At 37.4% G+C, this 23,801-nt stretch overlaps 2 protein-coding genes across 3 annotated transcripts; one reads left to right on the top strand and one right to left on the bottom strand.

Moving 5' to 3' along the window:
- The first annotated feature begins 346 nt into the window (after positions 1-346).
- Positions 347-9,863, top strand: spata1 (spermatogenesis associated 1). Of its 2 annotated transcripts, XM_033620808.2 has the most exons (12): positions 347-469; positions 605-711; positions 1,900-2,017; positions 2,219-2,272; positions 2,677-3,079; positions 4,559-4,724; positions 4,819-4,879; positions 5,196-5,301; positions 5,696-5,821; positions 6,843-7,018; positions 7,280-7,378; positions 8,990-9,863. In XM_033620808.2, the coding sequence occupies exons 1-12, from the start codon at positions 410-412 to the stop codon at positions 9,137-9,139; spliced, it is 1,626 nt and encodes a 541-aa protein (XP_033476699.1). In that variant the 5' UTR covers positions 347-409; the 3' UTR covers positions 9,140-9,863. The 2 variants fall into 2 exon arrangements, with proteins under 2 accessions (XP_033476699.1, XP_078024930.1); XM_078168804.1 differs by lacking the exons at positions 4,559-4,724; positions 4,819-4,879; positions 5,196-5,301.
- ctbs (chitobiase, di-N-acetyl-) lies at positions 9,419-23,801 on the bottom strand. Its single transcript, XM_033620809.2, has 7 exons — positions 23,598-23,801; positions 20,580-20,718; positions 19,016-19,224; positions 18,629-18,800; positions 18,429-18,526; positions 17,684-17,845; positions 9,419-9,942 (listed from the first exon to the last, which is right to left on the bottom strand). Exons 1-7 carry the CDS (start codon positions 23,712-23,714, stop codon positions 9,754-9,756), a joined length of 1,086 nt encoding a protein of 361 aa, XP_033476700.1. The 5' UTR covers positions 23,715-23,801; the 3' UTR covers positions 9,419-9,753.

Genomic DNA, 23,801 nt, shown 5'->3' with positions numbered 1-23,801 from the left:
ATCACATGCCACCTTGACTGGAAGAATCGTAATTACAAAAGTATTCACCCTTTGAAATCAAGACGACATTAAATTAGTACAGAAAGTGAATATACTTGCGTAGCCGATGCAACTTGCAGGACAGTGTCAGCTCTGATGACCACAGATGGGATAAGCTGCTTCTCTCTGCAGCAGTTGTCACCATCAGCACCAGAGCAACCACTGCTGGCACTCTCATAAAAGAAACTTCACTGGGCGACTGACTGTTTGATTGTACCAGATTGTTACTGGACAGTCCACGCCTTCACAGCCCCCCCCCCCCCCCCCCCCCAAAAAAAAAAAAACAAGGCTCCCTGTGAATAAACCCAACGGAAATCTACACTCCTTCAGAGTGTTTCTCTGCTTCTCCTTATGCTGAGCTGGACTGATAATGGAGCTGTCTTGTGAATCAGTAAGATATCCTGAGGACAGGAGACCGACCAGCTGCAAGGTAAGCTGTGGGGAATTATTGCAAGAAATCTTTGTGTTCAGGAATTCACAAGATTGACTTAAAGCAAATATAGCTCATGATGCTTGGCCTGTGTGCATATTGAAATGTGATGCTCTCCGTGTTTTGTGTGTTAAGTTTGTGGAGCTCCATGTGCTGTATGTGCCAGATGACCAGTGGAATGTGAAGCTCAATAAAGTCCCCGCTGAAGCCATAGAGAGCTTCATATCTGCCGGCTTCATCAGGTGAAACTGCTTGAAATGTTTAATTTGATTAAGACATCAAACTCAGATCAGATTACGATGTAGTGATTCAGTGGTATAAAGTATTCCAGTTCCTCTTCTTAAATAAAAATGACATGTTTCTTTAAAAATGGAAGTTTAAGTAAAGGTGTTGAAGGTGTCTGAAAGTATATGTATATGCAACATATATGCAGTATAGCTAATCAAGGTGGTGGGATGTACACTTCGATTGTTTCACTTTTAGAAATGTATCATGAAATTTGGCGCTGTCTAATATTTACATTCTTGATCTGCAAAGTGGCTGTTCAGCTGTCAGATAAAGGCAGTGACAAAAAAAGTACAATATTTGGTGGACTGAAACTTTAAAGTCTCACAATATCCAAAGACTCAGTATCTCAAAGTCTTCAAAGTACAGCACAGCACATGAGTAAATGCATGCTGTTACTTTACACTTGTGTCTTATTTGCTTTTAAAGCTTGATATAATAATTGTGTTGGAATTGAAGCTACTCATAGTTTTTTCTTCAAATTTCAGCAAATACTTATCTTTTCCCCCTGATTTTTATTCACACATTGGGCTGTAACAGGCAACTAAAATCCAATTCAGATAACAAACTGTTTTATCCTCGCTTTCTTTTGCGCTGTCACGTTTATTTATTTAACCTTTATCTAACCAGAAAAACCTCGAGATTAAAAATCACACAGACACACAGACAGACAACACAGAACAAAAACACAGAATAAAAATGTACAGTTCTAAAACAAGCAATAGAAAACACAAAATAAGGTTACTACAAAAAAAGTGTGTTAATATATGCAAGAAAAAAAATAACTGTGACATTGGCACACAGAAGTGCACAAAAATCCTGCAATAGTGCTTTGAAATGGCCGAGAAGAACCAAAGAGTGCAGCTTTCAGTCCTTCTGCAGAAAATTCCACATATAAGGAGCTGCATACATAAATGCACGCTTGCTTAACTCTGTCCGTACCCTCAGTGTAGACAATAAAAATGTGTTTCGTGAATGGAGAGCATAGCCATTTTCAATTTTTTGCTTAATGTACACACATTATATGCTGGAAGTAGTACATGACACTGCAAAAGTAGTGTAGAAACATCTATTATGCTCTTATGATCATATGTTGTGTTATTGTTAAGTAATCGAAAATCTTTTTTTCATCACTTTGATGTCAGAGTTTATCCTGATATCACCCTGAAAACTCTGAGGAGTGAGCTTGGAGCTCTCCTTGGCGCTGAGAGGGGCATCGACAAATTCTCCTTCCTGAAATGTGTGGGGCGCAGTTTGGCGCTGGTGAGTGCAGCTGGCTGTTTACTGTGGTTTTCTAGGGCTGGTTTTGTTTTAGCGGGCGGACAGTGGAGAGAAACAATGCAGACAGTTTGATTAACAAGTTCACTATTCAAGCTGTTAACACTAAAGGGTGTAAAGTGTGTGTGAGAGAGAGCGTTTTTACTGCCTTGCCTTTTACAACAACCAAAGTCTTTACTTTTGCAGGTCAAGAGCAAACAGGAGAGGGACCTGAAAGTGAAAACATTCGCTCCACCATATGTATGTAGAATCCATATTTCATATTTGCTTTTAACAGTTGGCATGGTGTCATACATCACTAACAAAAAAATATCTGGATAATGTAAGTTTAAGAAGTCCAAAAATTAAATAAATGAATTATAAGCAATAGTAATTCAGGTTTTTAAAGTAACCAAAATGTCTAAAAGCCCCAGTACACTCTTGGGCTCCCAGTTACAGCAGGTACATTACAAATGTATGTTGTTACCAAATTAGTCATCTTTATTTGTGTGACCATTAGTTTTCAATTTTGTATTTTTCCCTTAATGTTGTTATGAATGCAAGTGATTTCCTGTTTGTACTCGTCTAATTTATTTGTCAGCCCCGTAGCGTTGCATTATCCACCAGTTAAGCCCCACTAATGTCTTGCTGTCACTTGTCGTCAGGCCCCTCAGCCGGAGCTTTACCTGCTGCCCAGTGTGGAGAGCGACAGCAGCGTTTGCTCCCAGTCTCTCACCACAGACACCAGCAGCAGCTCCCCAGACCACCAGACCTATTACCACCCTCCAAAGACATGCAGCCTGCCAGCAGGAACAAAGGAGCCTGTTAAATTCCCCCTCATCCCCCAGTGTTCCCATCAGCCACCTCCCACCCCCAGCCTGGAAGAGGAGGAGGAGGAGGAGGAAGAAGAAGAAGAAGATGAGGAGCAGAGCTTTAGTTCTTCAGAGGCAGCAGGAGAAAATGAAGAGGAGGGTCTCTCTTCCAACAAGTCACAATGGGCAGAGCAGGAATGTTGCCCAAGGAAGCCTCTGAATCAAAGGGCACCACAGCCTGTTTCACAGAGTAAAGGTACAACATATGAAGTTTTGCACTGCAACAAAGAATGCATTACCTGCTTAGGCTGTACACATTGGCAGCCTGACACTTGTGCAGTTATTCCACACGATGAAAGTGAAAGTTTCTGTAACTTAAAGGAGCAGTGTGTAAGATTTAGGGGGATTTAGTGGCATCTAGTGGTGAGGACCGAGGATTGCAACCAGCTGAAACTTCTCCCAATTAGGACTCCCTCAGTGTTCTTTGTTTAAGAGGTTTTTACCAGGAGCCAAATTATCTGCAGAGGTCTCTTCCTCTTTAAAATAAATGAACCAGGTGATTTAAACCAGTAAAAGTACTGAATAAAGCAGTTCCACATTATAAATCACAGTTTCTCTGACGCTGTTCACCATGTCGGAAATGGGCCGCTAGCCAGCACCTGCTAATGTGTGCTCACTTTATTTTTGACACAGACATTCAGGAGGTATTTACCGGGAGAATTATCCGCCGTAGTCTTTTCCTCTCCAAAACAAATGGACCAGGGGTCTAATTTCTAAACATTGTGTACGCATATAACAAGGCCTGAAAGAGGCATATGACACTTCCCACCCAAAAGTTATGATCTGTAAAAACAGATTTGATAGGAGAAACTTTGACCTGTGCTTATGGTCATTTAGGAGACTGGAAATTGGCGATGCAGATGGTGAATTGTAGAATTTGACAAATATTTTCTGGTGCATACCATTTTTGGCTTTTGTCCAAACGTACATTTTAAGTACGGATTCTATGCATTGTTTTATGAACGAGACCTCAGGTGATTAAAAAAATTAAAACACTGAATGAAGCAGTTTCATGTTAAAGAAATCTGTTTTTCTGATGCTCTCATTGTGGAGGGGATGCTAACTATGGTGGCCAACAGGAAAATGTAAATGGCCCTTTCTAGAGCCAGTGTTTGTCTTTTTTGAGCTATGGTAGAAACATGGCAGTCGAACATGGCAATCTCCGTAGACGACGACCTGCTCCCTATGTAGATATAAATGGCTCATTCTAAGACAATGAAAACACAGCCTTCTCTTCAGGTGACTGTATGCTATAGAAAACATACTTATCATAATACATTCCATTTCTGCTAATATATATACCCCTAAATGCTACAAACTGGACCTTTAAAACAAAGCACTGCTGATATTCACCATGTTTTGGAAGAGATCTTGTCACTTTTGATTCATATCCTTGAGGTGAACATAAAAATGGCAGTTCAGTGTTGTGTATCGTACTTCATCTTCATGGAAAATCCCATTTCAGGCAAATGGCAAGAGCACACAAACAAATGATGCATAACAAAGTTTTTAGTTGTTTTAATGTGAAAATTCCATTGTCATTTTTTAACCAGGAGCTTTTTTGCTTTGGTGAAAAAACTTAGTACATCTGTCACCCATTTTTGGCCCTTTTTGAGACTAATCTTCTGGGTCTCACATTACTGCACTGAGCTCTTCAGCTGCCTTATTTCTACAGCTTTACAACGGTGTGAAGCTGATCTTGGTCAGGTGAAGGAGTCACCAGAGAACGAAGACACCTGCTGTCAGAAGCGACAGTACTACAGACAGAGCAGAGCTGCCAGAGATTCAGGAGTCACCCAGTCTTTGGAGGACAGAGATTCAGGCTTCTCCCTCACAGACGGGTACTGTGCAGCATTTCTGAGTGCCATATTTGTACTCTGCAGTCAATACTAGCCCTACCACTGCTGGTTGTTGTAACAGCGTGTGTGCTTGCAGGTTCGGGAAATCAAAAGATGCACATACACTGAGGTCCGTCAGGAATAAACCAACAAGTGGAGTAATGTATAGCTTTTTATATGTGCCAACATTTTTTGACAAAACGTTACTGTCTCAGCATGTCTTCTTCAGTCTTTGCTCTTAAACCTGTGAGAAAGGTTAAGTTTGAAGGATTTTACAGGGCCTTTAAAACAAGCAGGAAATGTCCAGTTTCTTGGAAGTTTTTGGTGTAATGATTAGTCCACATTCCACTGCCAGCAGGTGGGTGTAGTGGAGTGTGTGAGGTCTTGGAGTGAACAGAAGAACTGGAACAGACAAGTCCATAAAAACCCATTCAAATGAAGAGTCATGTTGTTGTGTTTATTGCTTGTTTTAAGGTGGCGGAGAGCGCAGCTGTGTTGTCTCGGGCTGTTGGGCTCACCTCTCAGGACTTGGCCGTGGTCACTCAAAAAACAACTGCCTCTGCTGTCTTTCACACAAACAGTAAGCTGTCAATTTGGCCACACACCAACGATTAATTGCGTAGCATTAGTTCAAGCAGGACATGATGTCAAGCTCAGCTCACATCCCAGCTACATCTTTGCTGCTGCTCTCCCTGCCTCAGGCTTTCCTCGTTTGCACGTGTAAGGGCAGAGAAGTGTGCTCTCTCCACCTTAAGGCTTTCCACGCAGGTGCATGGAAGGGCAGGGAGGTTTGCTCTCTCTGCCTCAGACTTTCCTCATTTGCATGTGAAAGGAAAGGCTAAGAGGCCCCACAACAGAGCCATACCGCCAAGTATAATACTGCAAATAGAAATAAAGTTTTCTTTGACTAAAGTGGTCCTAACTGAAATGACATTACTTTGGTTAAAATAACTAACATAGTTTATTTCTGTTAGGAGAGGAACTGATTGAGGAAATCAAGCTGGTGAGGGAGGAGAGAAAGCAGCTGGAGTGGACGAGGCAAGAGTTGCTGAGGAAGGGGAAAGATTTGTTGGCGCAAAACAGACACCGCAGGAACCAAGGTGAGCAACAAAATACGGCTTAATAAAAAGCTAACATCTTACAACGATTTAAGGTAAACCATGCAGGATTGTCAGTTACTGTCTGAAAACACACTCGCCAGCCAAAGTGCAATTAAAAGCCAACATCAGATTTTCCTCGCTATATTTGAGTTTTTTCAGAGCTGTCTCTTGGAGGCCTGCTGCTTATGGTCTGACACCTGGTCATTACCGTTTTATAAAGCGCCAAACTCACCTGAGGGCTGTGGTACACGCACATAAACGTCCCAAACACAGAAAATAAAAAGAAAATATAAAAAATATAGGCAGAGGGCACTTCCACACACTTCTAGTGGGTCATAAGTGATGATAGTATATCTTGAAGTTTGCCCGTAGTTTGTGAACCTAAGAACATAATTGTTTCTTGTGTGCTTTAACAAACCTGCAACATATTACTATTTCAAAGTTAAAACTGGCAGCATTGGCGGCACGTTAGCGCAGTGGTTAGCATTGTCACCTCACAGCAAGAGGCCTCTGGTTTGAACCCGGGGACGGGGGAGCCCTTCTGTGCAGAGTTTGTATGTTCTCCCTGTGTCAGCGTGGGTTTTCTGCGGGTTCTCGGGCTTCCTCCCACAGTCCAAAGACATGCAGGGTACTTGGTGACTCTAAATTGCCCGTAGGTGTGAATGGTTGTTTGTCTCTATGTGTCAGCCCTGTGATAGTCTGGTGACCTGTCCAGGGTGTACCCTGCCTCTCGCCCAGGGTCAGCTGGGATAGGCTCCAGCACCCCTGCAACCCTCAACAGGATAAGCGGTTGTGGAAATGAATGAATGAATATTGACTTTTAAGGATAAATACTCGTACAAGAGCTTTGCTTGATAGCTAATGCAGAGTTGTAGAAGACTTAACCCCTGTTGTTTTAACTGTAGCTGTCTAAGTTTAAGAAAAAGTAAAATTGTAATTCCTATATTTTTGGATAGAGGGTCAAATTTGTCAAAAGTTACTTAACTCTACTGTTGCTGTTTTGTTTGTTTTCAACATTAAGCACGTGACAGTTGGAAGAAGAAATATTTTGAAACCAAGAAGGCCACTGCACCGTTGGAGGAAAATCTGAGAAACTTACGACAGGAGTTGGAGACATTTTACAACAAACTCCTGCACCAGCTCCAGGCCAGAGATAACCGAGGGAAACCAAGACGACATGGCAGATCTTCCATAAAGGTAAAATCACATTGAGCTGATGTATGTCTGTTTCTGACTTTTATCGATAAGAAGGCAAAAATAATTAATAACTCAGAAGATTCCTTAACTTTATTCGTAAATAGACTGAGTCCAAATAAAGTATAGTTCCCAAACAATTGGATACTATGAAGTGGCAATATACTACCATACTTCTACTGTATTTGACTTGTGGCAGAAAACTATAAAAACTATAAAAAACTATAAAAGTAAATGACTGATTTGGAAAATCATGAATTTCAGAACGAGCTCATCATTCAGATCATGACAGAGAGCCATGAGATCGACAACCTGAAGAGGAAGATAGAGGATGCCAAGATGAAGCTGGTGACGGAGATAAAGGTAATTTTTTATGAATCTATCCAAATACCTGTATAACAGAAGTAGCTGTTGTTGTACAACTAAGGAAGCTGAGAACTAGTTGGTCAACAGGCATATTTAAAAAACACAGATTATCCTTTTCAACATCCTACAGATATTATGTGTGTTAACATACTGTGCTATAAAGACATACATTGTCAGGACTACAGAACAGTAAACAGTAAATATAAAATTATTTGAATGAAAAAATGATTAATTTTATCTCTACATTTAATGTTAAAGGGGGTCTTTTGTTAAGGCATGATGGTCTCATAGCAGTAGTGGAAGATGTATTTAGATCATTTACTTAAGCAAAAGTCGTAATACCACACTGTGAAAATACTTTGCTGGAAGTAAAGGTCCTGCATTCAAAAAATTTCTATCTATCTAAAAGCATTATAAATTATGTTTTTGGATTAATGCTTCTGCTGTGTTACTCTGTTTTGCATTTTACTGCCGTAAATGTTTAAGGTTGAGCTCATTTTAACTCCTTTATATACTACTGGATAGTTTAATCTAGTGCAATGTATCATGTTCTATAATATCATCATATGTTTGTAGCATTATTGTCTTGTGAGAACCACATATCTGTAAAAGTCAGCGTTTCATAAGCTGTTTTCAGCTTTGCGATGATGCATTTTCCAGCTGATCCATTTAGTTTTTTACCAGTTTATTTAGGTTAAGTAGTTCAAGAAACAAGTCCTTTCAAATTCATCAAATTTGGGGATACATGGCTTTTTACTGGACTGAAAGCGTATGAAGAAATTATCTTAATAGGAACTAGTAACTAAAGCTGTCATGCAGATGTAGTGAAGTAAAAAGTACATTTGCTCTGAGATTTAAAAGTATAAAGTTCCTTTAAAATGTAAATACTTACAGCAAAGTACAAGTATTTTGAAGATATGGTTGGTAACTTTTATGAAAATAAATTTGTGTTATATTTGCTGAAACTGTCACATGTCCCTTCACCCATCCTGCCTCTAAGAACAGCCAATCGGAGCTGAGGAGTCCCTAACACAGCTGTCAGTTATGTCAATTGCTCCATGTACCGCAGCCAAACTGTCAAACAACACAGCACCAATCAAATATAAATCAAGCTTCTGTTTCTGCATTGCCTTTTTCTCACCTCCAATGTTTTTAGAAACATATTTTAGTGTACTGTTTTGCTGTAAAATGAGAAAGTTGGTCCGTCTGGTGGGTGGTGCTTAGTGCTTCCATTTGACTGTTTTTAACTTGTCAGCCAGGTCACAAACTTTCTCATTTACAGCTAAACAGTACACTAAAATATGTTTCTAAAACATTTGAAGGGAGAAATATAATAGAATAGAATAGAATCTTGATTCATAAATGATAAGCGCTGCCTAGTTTGACAGTCTGACTGCAGTTCACGAAGCCAGTGACATGACTGACTCCTCGGCTCTGATTGGTGCAAATGTGAAACAAGCTGTTTTTTATTAAAGTTACCAACTGTAGCTTTAAGTACAGTACTTGAGTAAATGTACTACATTACATTCCACCACTGCCATCTGGTGTATCGTATTAACAACCTGTTTTTTTTTGTTGTTGTTTGTTTTTTAATGAATGGCTGCATAGTTGAGGAAACAGGCTGCCACAGAGCTGAGGGCCCTGAAGGCTGAGCTGGCCCAGAAGAAGAGCCAGTCCTCTCACCCCGGTCCCACGGCCTCTCTGGGCTTTGGAAATACCACACGGGAAAGACCTCAAGCTCAAGGCACCTCCATCTAACTTTGAACAAAACTGTTCTCTGGCCTTAACTTTGCTGGGACAGTGTTAGATCTTGATGTTATACAGCTGTACTTTCTACATCTCTTACTACTTTGTACCAGAGTTTTGTATTTTTGTGCTGTTGCTTTTTCTGCATTTTATTATTACTTCATGTTTGATGTGATCTGATTTATTCACAATGTTAATTCTGTTGACTTCTCAGATTTCTCAGGTGCTGTAATCTTGTTAGGAAGGAAACTCAAATGTTTAGCTGGTTATGTAACTTCAGTAATTTGCAGATTCATCAGAAAATGTTTATTTATGAAAAGCATAAAGTGCAAAGATTTCAGTAAGCCCAGTATCGGTCAGACAAAATTACTGTTGGTGTCACATTAAAAAGATTGGTTGTCTTTTTTTTTTTTCAGAGAACCAGTTATTTCAGTTTGCACAGAGGAATGTCAGACGTCACCACATTCAATAACAGCAGTAAAAGACACAGTAAAATCTTAAGTGCAAGTATGCATCCTTGAACAGGAGGAGGCCACACTCCATTACTGCTACAAAGGGATATATTGACTTAGCAACAATCAGGAGGGGTGATGGAAATTTCTGCAGCAGTGTTAAGTGTATCCCAGCTAGCATCCTAAGAGTGCATTCCACATCATCGCAGACTGCTGCCTGGCGACTGGTTCATCACCGTAGTCTAGGATGTTGCCATTCCACATGCCAATGCCTCTCAAACCCTTAGATTTCACCGATTCCGCCTTGGGACAAATACTCTGTGGGTCATCGTACCAAACCTGATGCATCTGTCCTTGCAGATCCTGTGGAAAAACAGGGTATATGAAGAAATCCTGAAATTAAATTTAATTCCTTTAAAGACCCTTTCCATAAAATTTTAAGACCTCATGGCAACTGTCATAGTAATAGGATGTCATAAAAAAATCAATACCATAGTATAAGATAAAAAATGTCATAGTATATTATAACAGCTGTCATAAAAAAGTCATTTAAAGTAAGAATGTAGTATGTCATAAAAAAGTCACAGTATAGTATGTCACAAAAATATGCAAAAAAGTCATAGTACAGTATGTCATAAAAATATGTGAAAAAAGGTCATAGTATAGTATGTCATCAAAAATTGCATCAAAACGTCATAGTATAGTATGATGTCAAAAATCCCAAAAAAAGGTCATGATAAAGTATGTCGTTAAAATTGCAAACAAAAGTCATAGTATAGTATGTGTAGTATAAAAATTGCGAAAAATCTTCATAGTAAAGTATGTCGTCAAAAATCACCAAAAAAAAACGTGATAGCATAGTGTGTCATCAAAAAATGCGAAAAAAGTCATAGTATGGTGTGTCGTCAAAAATTGCGAAAAAACGTCATCGTTCAGTATGTTGTCAAAAATTGCGAAGAAACATCACAGTTTAGTATGTCATCAAAAATCCCGGAAAAACGTCACAGTATAGTATGTCGTCAAAAATTGCATCAAAATGTCATAGTATAGTATGGTGTCAAAAATGTGAAAAAAGTTCATAATAATGTATGTCGTCAAAATCCCGAAAAAACGTCATAGTACAGTATGTCGTCAAAAATTGTGAAAAAACAAAAAAAAAGTCATAGTTTAGTATGTCGTCAAAAATTGCAAAAAAACGTCATGAATTATTTTATCGTCAAAAATTGCATCAAAACGTCATAGTATAGTATGATGTCAAAAATCCAGAAAAAACGTCATAGTATGTCGTCAAAAATCTCAAAAAAGTCCTAGTATAGTATGTCGTGAAAAACTGCGAAAAATTTCATAGTTTAGTATGTCTATTACCTTGTCTTCAAAAATTGCATCAAAATGTCATAGTATAGTATGTCGTCAAAAATCACGAAAAAAAAGTCTACAGTATGTCATCAAAAATTGCGAAAAAACGTCATTGTGTGTCGTCAAAAAAATGTGAAAGATCATCATAGTACAGTATGTCGTCAGAAATTATGAAAAGACGTCATAGTATATAGTATGTTGTCAAAATTCGAAAAAAAAGTCACAGTATAGTGTGTCGTCAAAAATTGTGAAAAAAATACCATAGTATAGTATGTCGTCAAAAGTTGCATCAAAATGTCATAGTATAGTATGATGTCAAAAATCCCGAAAAAAGTTCATAATAAGGTATGTCGTCAAAATTGCGAAAAAACGTCATAGTATAGTATGTCGTCAAAAATTGCATCAAAACGTCATAGTATAGTATGGTGTCAATAATCCCAAAAAACGTCATAGTTCAGTATGTCGTCAAAATTCTCAAAAAAGTCATAGTATAGTATGTCGTGAAAAATTGCGAAAAATTTCATTGTTTAGTATGTCGTCAAAAATTGCAACAAAATGTCATAGTAAAGTATGTCATCAAAAATTGTGAAAAAACGTCATGAATTAGTATGTCGTCAAGAATTGCAACAAAACGTCATAGTGTGGTATGTCATCATCAATCCCGAAAAAACGTCATAGTTCAGTATGTCGTCAAAATTCTCAAAAAAGTCATAGTATGTCGTGAAAAATAGGGAAAAATTTCATAGTTTAGTGTGTCGTCAAAAATCATTAAAAAACGTAATAGTATAGTATGTTGTCAAAAATCACAAAAAAATTCATAGTATAGTATGTCGTCAAAAATCACGAAAAAAAAGTCTGTATAGTATGTAGGGCTGGGCGGTATGACCTAAAATTTATATCACAGTATAAATCGAATCCCTTCACGGTAACGGTATACATCGTGGTATAAATTTAAGTGTAAAAGTTATAATAGAAGTGTTTCTGAATGGGTTTTGTAGTCCCTTAGCAAAGCTAAATTGATAAAAAAAAAAACAACAACAAAAGCAAAGATATAATGTATTTTTTAGAGCATTTATTGTGCAGATGCAGATCTCAAAACTCAAAATTAAAACCCAGTACTCTATGGTGCAAAATGTCCCCTGGGATCTATATCAAAAGGTGATTTCCTTCTTTTAGCAAAATCCTAAATGACTGAGTTGTGTTTTTTCCACCTGGACCTTTATGCTCTGCCATTTCTCCTCTAATCATCACGCTGTAACCTGTGACAGGCTGTTATGATACCACAACTATCACACATTCACATATGGAGTTTTTTGTGGAGCCCCTAGCGTCACATAGGTTTACATTACCAAAGGTTTGTGACAAACTCTCTTGCCGAAAACCAACTCCCCTGTGCGCACGGCGAGAGAGGAGAGGGAGAGACGCTGTGCTGCTGCCAGAGGAGACACTGAATGAGTTCCCTCTGAGCGGTAAGTCGCTAAAAGAGTCTGAGAAGTCCGGGGCTGTTCATAAGACATTAACTCACTCACTCACAAGTTCTCCAGCAACACATGTTGCACGTGCCACGCTAAATCACGGACGTGAACCATCTCCTCTTGCTCCGCTGTCTCTGTGCTCGCAGCCATTTTCACACTGAGGCAGGTGCAATGACGTCATCGACGATAGGACGGTAGAGCGCAAATCTCTACCGTGGGCCAAATTTATATCATTTCTACCGTCTACCGCATATACCGTGCAGCCCTAATAGTATGTCATCAAAAATTGCGAAAAAACGTCATTGTGTGTCGTCAAAAAAATGTGAAAGATCATCATAGTACAGTATGTCGTCAGAAATTATGAAAAGACGTCATAGTATAGTATGTTGTCAAAATTCGAAAAAAAAGTCACAGTATAGTGTGTCGTCAAAAATTGTGAAAAAAATGCCATAGTATAGTATGTCGTCAAAAGTTGCATCAAAATGTCATAGTATAGTATGATGTCAAAAATCCCGAAAAAAGTTCATAATAAGGTATGTCGTCAAAATTGCGAAAAAATGTCATAGTATAGTATGTCGTCAAAAATTGCATCAAAACGTCATAGTATAGTATGGTGTCAATAATCCCAAAAAACGTCATAGTTCAGTATGTCGTCAAAATTCTCAAAAAAGTCATAGTATAGTATGTCGTGAAAAATTGCGAAAAATTTCATTGTTTAGTATGTCGTCAAAAATTGCAACAAAATGTCATAGTAAAGTATGTCATCAAAAATTGTGAAAAAACGTCATGAATTAGTATGTCGTCAAGAATTGCAACAAAACGTCATAGTGTGGTATGTCATCATCAATCCCGAAAAAACGTCATAGTTCAGTATGTCGTCAAAATTCTCAAAAAAGTCATAGTATGTCGTGAAAAATAGGGAAAAATTTCATAGTTTAGTGTGTCGTCAAAAATCATTAAAAAACGTAATAGTATAGTATGTTGTCAAAAATCACAAAAAAATTCATAGTATAGTATGTCGTCAAAAATCACGAAAAAAAAGTCTGTATAGTATGTAGGGCTGGGCGGTATGACCTAAAATTTATATCACAGTATAAATCGAATCCCTTCACGGTAACGGTATACATCGTGGTATAAATTTAAGTGTAAAAGTTGTAATAGAAGTGTTTCTGAATGGGTTTTGTAGTCCCTTAGCAAAGCTAAATTGATAAAAAAAAAAAACAACAACAAAAGCAAAGATATAATGTATTTTTTAGAGCATTTATTGTGCAGATGCAGATCTCAAAACTCAAAATTAAAACCCAGTACTCTATGGTGCAAAATGTCCCCTGGGATCTATATCAAAAGGTGATTTCCTTCTTTTAGCAAAATCCTAAATGACTGAGTTGTGTTTTTTCCACCTGGACCTTTATGCTCTGCCATTTCTCCTCTAATCATCACGCTGTAACCTGTGACAGGCTGTTATGATACCACAACTATCACACATTCACATATGGAGTTTTTTGTGGAGCCCCTAGCGTCACATAGGTTTACATTACCAAAGGTTTGTGACAAACTCTCTTGCCGAAAACCAACTCCCCTGTGCGCACGGCGAGAGAGGAGAGGGAGAGACGCTGTGCTGCTGCCAGAGGAGACACTGAATGAGTTCCCTCTGAGCGGTAAGTCGCTAAAAGAGTCTGAGAAGTCCGGGGCTGTTCATAAGACATTAACTCACTCACTCACAAGTTCTCCAGCAACACATGTTGCACGTGCCACGCTAAATCACGGACGTGAACCATCTCCTCTTGCTCCGCTGTCTCTGTGCTCGCAGCCATTTTCACACTGAGGCAGGTGCAATGACGTCATCGACGATAGGACGGTAGAGCGCAAATCTCTACCGTGGGCCAAATTTATATCATTTCTACCGTCTACCGCATATACCGTGCAGCCCTAATAGTATGTCATCAAAAATTGCGAAAAAACGTCATTGTGTGTCGTCAAAAAATGTGAAAGATCATCATAGTACAGTATGTCGTAAAAAATTATGAAAAGACGTCATAGTATAGTATGTTGTCAAAATTCGAAAAAAAAAGTCATAGTATAGTGTGTCGTCAAAAATTGTGAAAAAAATGCCATAGTATAGTATGTCGTCAAAAATTGCATCAAAATGTCATAGTATAGTATGATGTCAAAAATCCCGAAAAAAGTTCATAATAAGGTATGTCGTCAAAATTGTGAAAAAACGTCATAGTATAGTATGTCGTCAAAAATTGCATCAAAACGTCATAGTATAGTATGGTGTCAATAATCCAAAAAAAACGTCATAGTTCAGTATGTCGTCAAAATTCTCAAAAAAGTCATAGTATAGTATGCCGTGAAAAATTGCAAAAAATTTCATAGTTTAGTACATCGTCAAAAATTGCAACAAAACGTCATAGTATGTTTTGTCGTCAAAAATTGCATCAAAACGTCATAGTATAATATGTCCTCAAAAATCATGAAAAAACGTCATAGTATAGTATGTTGTCAAAAATTGCATCAAAACGTCATAGTATAGTATGATGTCAATAATCCCAAAAAAACGTCATAGTTCAGTATGTCGTGAAAAATTGCAAAAAATTTCATAGTTTAGTACGTCGTCAAAAATTGCAACAAACCATCATGGTATGTTTTGTCATCAAAAACTGCATCAAAACATTTTAGTATAGTATGATGTCAGAAAAAACATCAGAGTGAAGTATGTCATCAAAAATCATGAAAAAACGTCATAGTTAAGTATGTTGTCAAAAATTGCAAAAAAATGTCATAGTATAGTATGTTGTCAAAATTGTGAAAAATCATCATAGTATGGCATGTCGTCAATATCACAAAAAAACGTCATGGTATGGTATGTCATCAAAAATCTCCCAAAAATGTCATAGTACAGTATGTCGTCAAAAATCGCAAAAAAAAAGTCATAGCATACTATGTCATCAGAAATTGTGAAAAAAAGTCACAGTTTAGTATGTCGTCAAAAATTGCAATAAAACATCATAGCATAGTATGTCATCAGAAATTGCTCAAAAACGTCACAGTGTAGTATGTTGTCAAAAATTGCATCAAAACGTCATAGTATAGTATGATGTCAAAAATCCACAAAAAAGGTCGTAATAAAGTATGTCATCAAAAATCATGAAAAAATGTCATAGTATAGTATAGTATGTCATCAAAAATTGCTAAAACACGTCATAGTTTAATACGTCATCAAAAACTGCAACAAAACGTCATGGTGTAGTATGATGTCAAAAATCCACAAAAAAGGTCATAATAAAGTATGTCATCAAAAATCATGAAAAAATGTCATAGTATAGTATGTCATCAAAAATTGCTAAAACACGTCATAGTTTAATACATCATCAAAAATTGCAACAAAACGTCATAGTATGGTATGTCGCCAAAAATTGCATCAAAACATCATAGTATAGTATGATGTCAAAAATCCTGAAAAAAAGGTCATAATAAAGTATGTCGTCAAAATCGTGAAAAAACGTCATAGTAAAGCATGCTGTCAAAAATTGTGAAAAATCTTCACAGTATAGTATGTTGTCAAAAAACACAAAAAAAACGTCATAGTATAGTATGGTGTCAAAAACTGCATTAAAATGTCATAGTATAGTATGATGTCAAAAATCCAGAAAAAAGGTCATAATAAGGTATGTCGTCAAAATCGCAAAAAAAAAACGTCATAGCATAGTGTGTCGTCAAAAATTGCGAAAAATCTTCATAGTATAGTATGTAGTCATAAATTGCTAAAAAATGTCATAGTTTAGTATGTCGTCAAAAATTGCAAAAAACCGTCATGGTATGGTATGCCGTCAAAAATCCTCCAAAAAACGTATGTTGTCAAAAATCACAAAAAAAAGTCATGGTATGGTATGTCGTCAAAAATCCTCCAAAAAACGTCATAGTACAGTATGTCGTCAAAAAATGACAAAAAAATGTCATGGTATAGTATGTCATCAAAAACTGCAACAAAACATCATACCATAGTATGATATCAAAAATCGCAAAAAAATGTCATAGTATAGTATGTCATGAAAAACTGCAACAAAACATAATAGCATAGTATGATATCAAAAATCGCAAAAAAATGTCATAGTATAGTATGTCATGAAAATGTGTGGAAAAAAGGCATAGTATAGTATGTTATTAAAATATGTGAAACAAAGTCATCATATAGTGTGTCATAAAAATATGTGAGTCATAATATAGTATGTTGCAAAAATACGTGGGAAAAAAAGTCATAGTATAGTATGTTGCAAAAATCTGTCAAAAAGTCATAGTATGTTGTAAAAATGTTGAAAAAAAATTCATAGTATAGTATGTCATAAAAATGTAATTTAAAAAAGTCATACAATAGTATGCCATTAAAAAATGTTTAAGAAAAGTAATTGTATAATATTTCATAACAATGTCACAAAAAATCATAAAAAGTCCCAGTATAGTGTGACGCAACAATGGCATTTGAAAAGTCAAATTGTTATATGTCATAAAAAATAGTATTAATCTCACAGTATAGAATGTCATAAAAAAAATCATTTAAAAAAGGCCCAGTAGTTTCTTGTGAAAAAAATAATAAAAAAAGGCATAGTATAATATGGCATAAAAAATGTTATTGAAAAAAAGCAAATGTATAGTATTTCATAAAAATGTCATAAAAAAATTATACAAAGTCAAAAATCTTAATCATCAAGTCACTGTATAGTTTGTCACAAAAAATTTATTTAAAAAAGTCAAAGAATAGTATGCTATCGAAAAATGTTATAAAAAAAGTTACTCTCCAGTATTTCATTTAAATGTCACAAACAAATCATAAATTTCATAGTGTAGTATGTCACTGTATAGTATGTCACAAAAATATGAAAAAGTCAAAGTGTAGTATGTCATAAAAATTTAATTACCAAAGTAATTGTATAGTATGTCATGGTATAGTACGTTATATAGTATGTCAGATTCCATTTAAAAAAGTCAATGTACAGTATGCCTAAAAAATGTCATTAGAAATGTCATAGCATAGTCTGTTTTAATGTATGTAAATGTTTTTATGTCTGTAAATGTTTTTTTTAAGTATGCCATAAACTTGTCATAAAAAAGTCATTGTATAGTATGACATAATCTAATGTGTGCCAAAAAAAGAAATAATTCATGAGATGTTGCTAAACAATAAAACATCTAACCAAAACACAGTTGTATATTTTAAGGCAAATTAACACAGAATTAGAGCATAAAACATATAGCTATGCTAAAGACAGCACCTTGTAGTTGAAGTAAGGAGCTTTCTGCTTGTCGTCCCAGAGCCTGCCAGACAATGAGCTGTTGACCTGCGTCATGATCCACTTGTATGTTTTCTGTTTTCCGGCTGCATCACTGCAGGGAGCTCCACGGAAAGGAACTTTCTCTAGAGAACATACTCCCTCCTGGTATGGGACAAGATGATAGCAGTAGCATGCGTTGCCTTCAATAATATTTTTCAAGATGTAAAAAAACAACTTAAGAAATCGCAGGGGAATGAGTCGCATATTCATCTGTATATATATCTTTTGTATCTGTATTTCATACACAAAGGCAATTTCACGTGCTTTACATAATGCATTAAACCATAAGGCTGGTATTATTTTAATCTTTTTCTTGTTGTCATTAAATCTTGTGAAAGTACAGACACAATGCCTCAATCTGTCTTTTAATACTTTCTGACTTCCCTGCCCTGTCTGAAGCATTTACTGGGGACTATTTTGAGCAGCATATAAATACTCATTTAGTGCTTCAGTGGGTAGTTACAGCAGCAGTAGTCACAATGACAACACTACCATGAGGCTGATGGTGATGTCATAAGTATCACTGGACAAATTAAATTTTTGACCAGAAGATGGAGCTAGATTAAAAGTTAAACGATCACGAAAGTCAGCAGGAGTCATCCTTTGAGGACCATGGCTAAAAACATAGCTTACCAGACTAAAAACACTCAACAACTAACATTTTAACTGTACACGCACATCTGACCTGGGAAAAGTTGAGGCATGGGTAGTCATAGCCGTACCACGGCACTCCCATCACCAGCTTCTTTGGATCGATCTTCAGACTCAAAAACTGGTCATAAGCTTAAAAGAAAGGTGGAAGGCATTTTACATGGTGGTGATGAGTAGCTTTGTATTGACAAGCTGATTCATTCTCAGTCAGTACTTAACAACTGGACAACAAACCATTCAGTGTTTGAGAGAGTGGGGCATTTGCCATCGCAATACAGTCCCCCATGATCTGGCTCTGTTCATCATAGGACATCACGAACACCAGGTCACAGGATTCAGCGATGGCAACGTAGTCATAGCAGCGCTTGTCGATACAATTTGGTGACCAGGCAACGTCAAATGAGACCTTAAGATTGGGACAAGGTAAATAAAACATTGAGAACATTCAGGTTAGGGAATGCTTACAGCCCCTCATTCATCATTTTCTTGTCCGGCTAATTCCTATTTAGGGTGATGAAGGGATTTGAGGCTTGTCAAGGATCCATTAGGGAAACAGAAAAGGGTATCGGGCTAACCCAAGCTGCATGTTTTATTGGAGAACTTTATCAAAACACTGTTTACCTGTGAACCTGGGATCTCCCTGTGGAATGCCTCAGTGGTCTCTTTGACCAGGGCTGTCAAAGCATAGTACTCCGGCGAGCCCTCGTCCACCGCTTGCTCGATGTCGATGTTGATTCCATCCATATATTGAATCTTGGCCAAGCTGACCCTCTCTGCTATCCATGCTGTCCTGTTTTGTTGTTCCATAATGTAGGAGAGGGGAACGTCACCTTTACCCACCAACAAGGGAAGAGAGATGGACATGAACGGCAAGGAGCGAGAAGAAGCATTACAATTTATTTAATATTTGATTGGCTAAAAATAAGTAACCTCTTTAAAGAATTTGGGTCTCTCATCTTTAAAACCATCTCAGAATGCCTGAGCGAAGCTAAAGACCCCTGTCCATTTATGGCCATATTTGGTGCCTCTCTAGATCCCCGCGTACTGTGTGAGACTGAAGCCGCCTGAATCGCTTTTGCTACCTTACTCGACAGACGTTTTATTTTATTTACAAGGAAAGATGCACACCTACCTACCTTTACACACTGAATGTAAGACATATAGCACATTCTTATCTTAAAGAAATTAAATACTCATTAAGGGGCTCCACAAAGACTTTTTATAAAGTATGACATCCCTCTCTTAAACGTCTTTTTAAAAAATCGAATTACCTGCTGTTCCATAAAAATTAAAAAGTCAGAACTAGCTATGCTCGCTTAATACAGCTCTCTCAGCCTGGCATTTGTATTTTTTTTTTTATTTTTATGATTTTAGAAATACATACTGCTCTCACTACATTCACATGCACAAAATATTCCAGCTTTTGCCTTTATTCCAAAAACACAATATTCGAACTAAACTGTTTACATTGTTAATAAAAATGATTATTCCACACACAGTCCTGTTTACATGCAGTCGTGCATACTTGGATTTACGTGCCCCTACATGTCATTTATCACATAAAATATGGAAAAGTGAAACAGCTGAACTGCTTTTACTTCTTTTCTCGTTTGCTTCAAAACAGATTTTTGTTTTTTTAGTTTTCTAGCAGTGGCAGACTGGTTCAACTGTGCAAACCCTGCCTCGCTTTCACTCCTTTAGCAACGTTCTTGAAAAGGTCGACTCAGCTTTGCGATATTTCTGCATATCCAAAAACCTGTTGATATCCAAGTCTTTCATAATGTTTAAAACTCAGTGTGCTTCTTCTTCCAACTAGAGATGTGGGCTTTTTTTGGGCATGCATCTCTATCCCACAGGCTTCTTGGTTTGTGTAAACCACACTGGGCTGGACATAAAAAGGCAAAAGGCCGATCGCTGCGGTCGCAAACTGCGGTGAGAACTCCAATTGAGATGTATATTTTGAATGCGCTGTATACACATCCAAAGAATGCTCCTAAAACCCAAATAATATCAACATATCCTGCGTCATAATCTTATAATGCTTCATATTTGGATTTATAGTGGATTATAGTGTGCATGTAAACATGGTCAGTGACTACCTCACACAGCATTGTACCACATCAGCCTCTGACCTTTATAAAACCACTGTGAGTCATGCTACAGTGAGAAGAGAAATTGACTCTACCTTTAAGTACAACCCGTGCTCCTTTGGAGTGAGCGTAACACATGAGCTCGGCATCATATTTTCCAAACGTTGCCACTGTGGTCACCATGCTCCAGTTGTACGACTTCCATGTTTTTCCACCCACGTCAAACACAAACACCTGAAGAAAAAAAAAAACCACAGAGGTCACAGAGGCACAGGACTCCGAGATTAACTGCAAACTACAATCATACTCAACCTGCAGGGTTTTTTTTTTTTACCATTTTTTTAATTAGGTAATAAATTCCCCAAAACTGAAACATGTAACAGACTGTGTAGTTTCAGTCAGTCTTACTTCTCTCTATACTGCCAAAAAAAAAATGTACCCAAACTATTAGTAACAAATCAGAGCTGAAGATGGTGAGAGTAATAACCATTATTTGGATTATTGCAGCATGTATTGATTATTCTTCATGAGTTAAATAATAGTTTAGTCTAGCCTGAAAAATGTCCCAGATGTTAAATATCCATCAAAGGTTACCAAAACCCAAAGTGATGTCTTATAGTCTGACAAGGCCTGAAAATATCAAAAGTAAAATGCAAGCCATGTTTGGTACTTGACAGTTGACTAGAATGATTAGTTGACTATTGACAACTATCCATGACTTTTCAATGACCTATAATACAGGCCATAACGATAATTGTAGTTTCAGCTAGCTGACATACATGGGGGGGGACAGAACAGGGGGAGAAAATGTGAAAGTGAAATTCCATGACTTTTCCAGGTTTTCCATGACTGTGGGAAGTCTGTACTGAATCTGCCTTTGATTGATTTTCTAATGACTGACCAGTGGGTTAAGGCAGTGGTTCCCAACTGGTGGGTCGTGGTCCAAAGGTGGGTCATGGGGCCATTCTGAATGGATTGCAGGTGACTCGCAAACATGTCAAGTTTGTGCAAAACACACTTTACTTTAAATTACAGTGAATTTCCGGTAAAGAGCTTTTATTTTGAAGTGCTTTTTCCTGCTGTGCAATGAGTAAATAATAGACAACTACTTGACAGAGACAGCAAACTAGCTCAACGACATGGCCAAACACAAGTATGATGCTGAATGTATTAAATTGTGTGAACCTTGAACTTACTGTCTAAGGAGAAATCTGGACCCCGTCGCTGGACCAGTTGGAAACCACTGGGTTAAGGGGGTGGTGATGCATTTAACTGATGATGTGTATGAATCTGTTAGCTGCTAACAGGCAAAGAAATGTGTTGCTTTTCCATCTAATTACGTCCCTTTCACTTAAGTTAGTTCAGCACAGTTGATTGCCGATCTTTTATCATTGACACCCTGTGCTATTATTCCCCAGTTACTACAAACACACATTCAGCTGACCAAGCATTTGCAAACATCGTCCCCATGGTCAGAAAAAAAACATGATCAAAATACTGTAACATCTTTGGGAGAGAAGCAGCGCTACTGGGCAAAGGTTAGTGTAGTAAACACAGGGAAATTGTGTGACTGACATTTGTGAAAAATACTGGTAAATTTTAAATAACACTTTTGTTTCCACACAGCTGCATGGAAGAATGTCTGCAAGTCAAACCAGTGAGCAACCAGATGATATCAGGGATCTAACTGGAATGCAGCTCTTATAAATGTTATTAGTTTCATCTGTTTGTCAAGTCCAATACACTCCTGTGAGAAGGGTCTATTAGCAGTATATGTCAACTGTAACATATTAAACACTGATGACTGTACAGCTACCAAAGGGGTATTTACATTAGCATTTTGATATGTGAGTTTTGAAGCAACCTGAGTCATCTAACAGCCAAATGTGCCCAAAAAGAGGAACCTTCTCAAACATCATGAGACCTTAAAACAAACACAGCAGGCTGAATGCACAAAGAGGAACTGCAGTCCCATGTGAAACTTAAAACAGAAACAACAGTAGAAAAGTTCAACAGATATTACTTTCTGCCATGCAGCTGATTCATCTGTAACAGTGTTCAGTGTATCCCCTTTTTAAGGTTAACATAAGTCAAAGGATGCCTTGACACTCTGCACCTGCCATATTACAAAAATAACCTCAAAATAAGCAAATTAAAAACCCATTAACTCCCAGCTAACCAACAGAGAGGGGTCTGGGAGGTCAGAAGACTCTTCTAGTCTCGACCTGCTTCTTGCACTGGCTTCCTGTTACATTTAGAATTGATTTTAAGCTCTTTCTTTTTACGCTTCACGCTGCTGCAACTTGACTTTATGATTTATAGTTTCACAGCGCTATGATTTTGTGATCATCGTAGTGCCTTGTTTGTCTGTTTTATGTTCATCCTGTCCATTTTCATGTGAAGCACTCAGTGTTTATACTTCCCCTAATTGTAAAGCACTTTGTGCTGCATTGACTGTATTATTACATTATCATTATTGACCTGAGCTGACAGAGGTCATGACAGCAAGTTCAAGAAGTTACTGATCTCGTATTCCAAGATGAGGAAGCAGATAACTCTGACCCAGTGAGGACAGCATTTGATGGTTGTAAAGGTTATAAAGGGTTATGTTATATTATATTATATCATGTCACATTATTCTTCCATGTTTTTTTATTGCGTAGTTGTTTGGCTGTAACTTTTTGTGTGCTGCTGTCTTGACCAGGTATACCTTGTAAATATGGGTTAAATAAATAAAATAAAATAAAATAAAATAAAATTATAAACCCCACAGCTGCAGAACGTTTCTTGCAACTTCCAGTTTGAATAAAACATATCTTAATCATTATGGCTGTTGTATTTTGATGTCTTAGTTAAAACTGGGCATGATATTAATTTTGTTTTCCATAAATGAAACAAAAAAAACACCCTTCCTGCTCTCTGAAATATTAATTACAGAAGAACCACCTTTTTAATTTAGGTATAATTTAATTTAGATCTGTGGTTTAATCTTTGAGTATGTGGGTAAAGGGTTAAATGCTTCTCTCTCAGTGATGTAGTGTACAGGTAGGTGGAGGTTCAACACCAATATGTTTGTGTGTGTTAAAATCGTTAAAACAAACAGACTGATGTACCTCAAAGTCTCTCTCCTCCCGGATCTGCTGGCAGAGCTCCGGTCTCTCACACGGACACGCGCTGGCCCTGCACACCAGGACGATGGAGGACAAAAAAATCAGAAGAAAGGAGGACATTTTTAAACCAAGGGGGAAGTTTGAGCTGAGAGAAGTCAGCGCAGTCGGACTCTTGCTACTATAAACAAATCACATTAGCCTCATGAC

This window comes from Epinephelus lanceolatus, chromosome 6, assembly GCF_041903045.1.
Source record: "Epinephelus lanceolatus isolate andai-2023 chromosome 6, ASM4190304v1, whole genome shotgun sequence".
NCBI lineage: Eukaryota > Metazoa > Chordata > Actinopteri > Perciformes > Serranidae > Epinephelus > Epinephelus lanceolatus.
This window is presented reverse-complemented; position numbering and strand designations above follow the sequence as displayed.

Bases quoted from the DNA above. Each gene is read 5' to 3' on its own strand.
- spata1 (XM_033620808.2), top strand. From the start codon at position 410: ATGGAGCTGTCTTGTGAATCAGTAAGATATCCTGAGGACAGGAGACCG. The intron at 5,302-5,695 runs GTAAGCTGTCAA...TATTTCTGTTAG, and splicing joins TGCTGTCTTTCACACAAACA to GAGAGGAACTGATTGAGGAA. The intron at 5,822-6,842 runs GTGAGCAACAAA...TTCAACATTAAG, and splicing joins CAGACACCGCAGGAACCAAG to CACGTGACAGTTGGAAGAAG.
- ctbs (XM_033620809.2), bottom strand. From the start codon at position 23,714: ATGTCCTCCTTTCTTCTGATTTTTTTGTCCTCCATCGTCCTGGTGTGC. The intron at 18,801-19,015 runs GTAAACAGTGTT...CCCAATCTTAAG, and splicing joins GGGAGATCCCAGGTTCACAG to GTCTCATTTGACGTTGCCTG. The intron at 18,527-18,628 runs GTTTGTTGTCCA...CTTTCTTTTAAG, and splicing joins ACTCTCTCAAACACTGAATG to CTTATGACCAGTTTTTGAGT.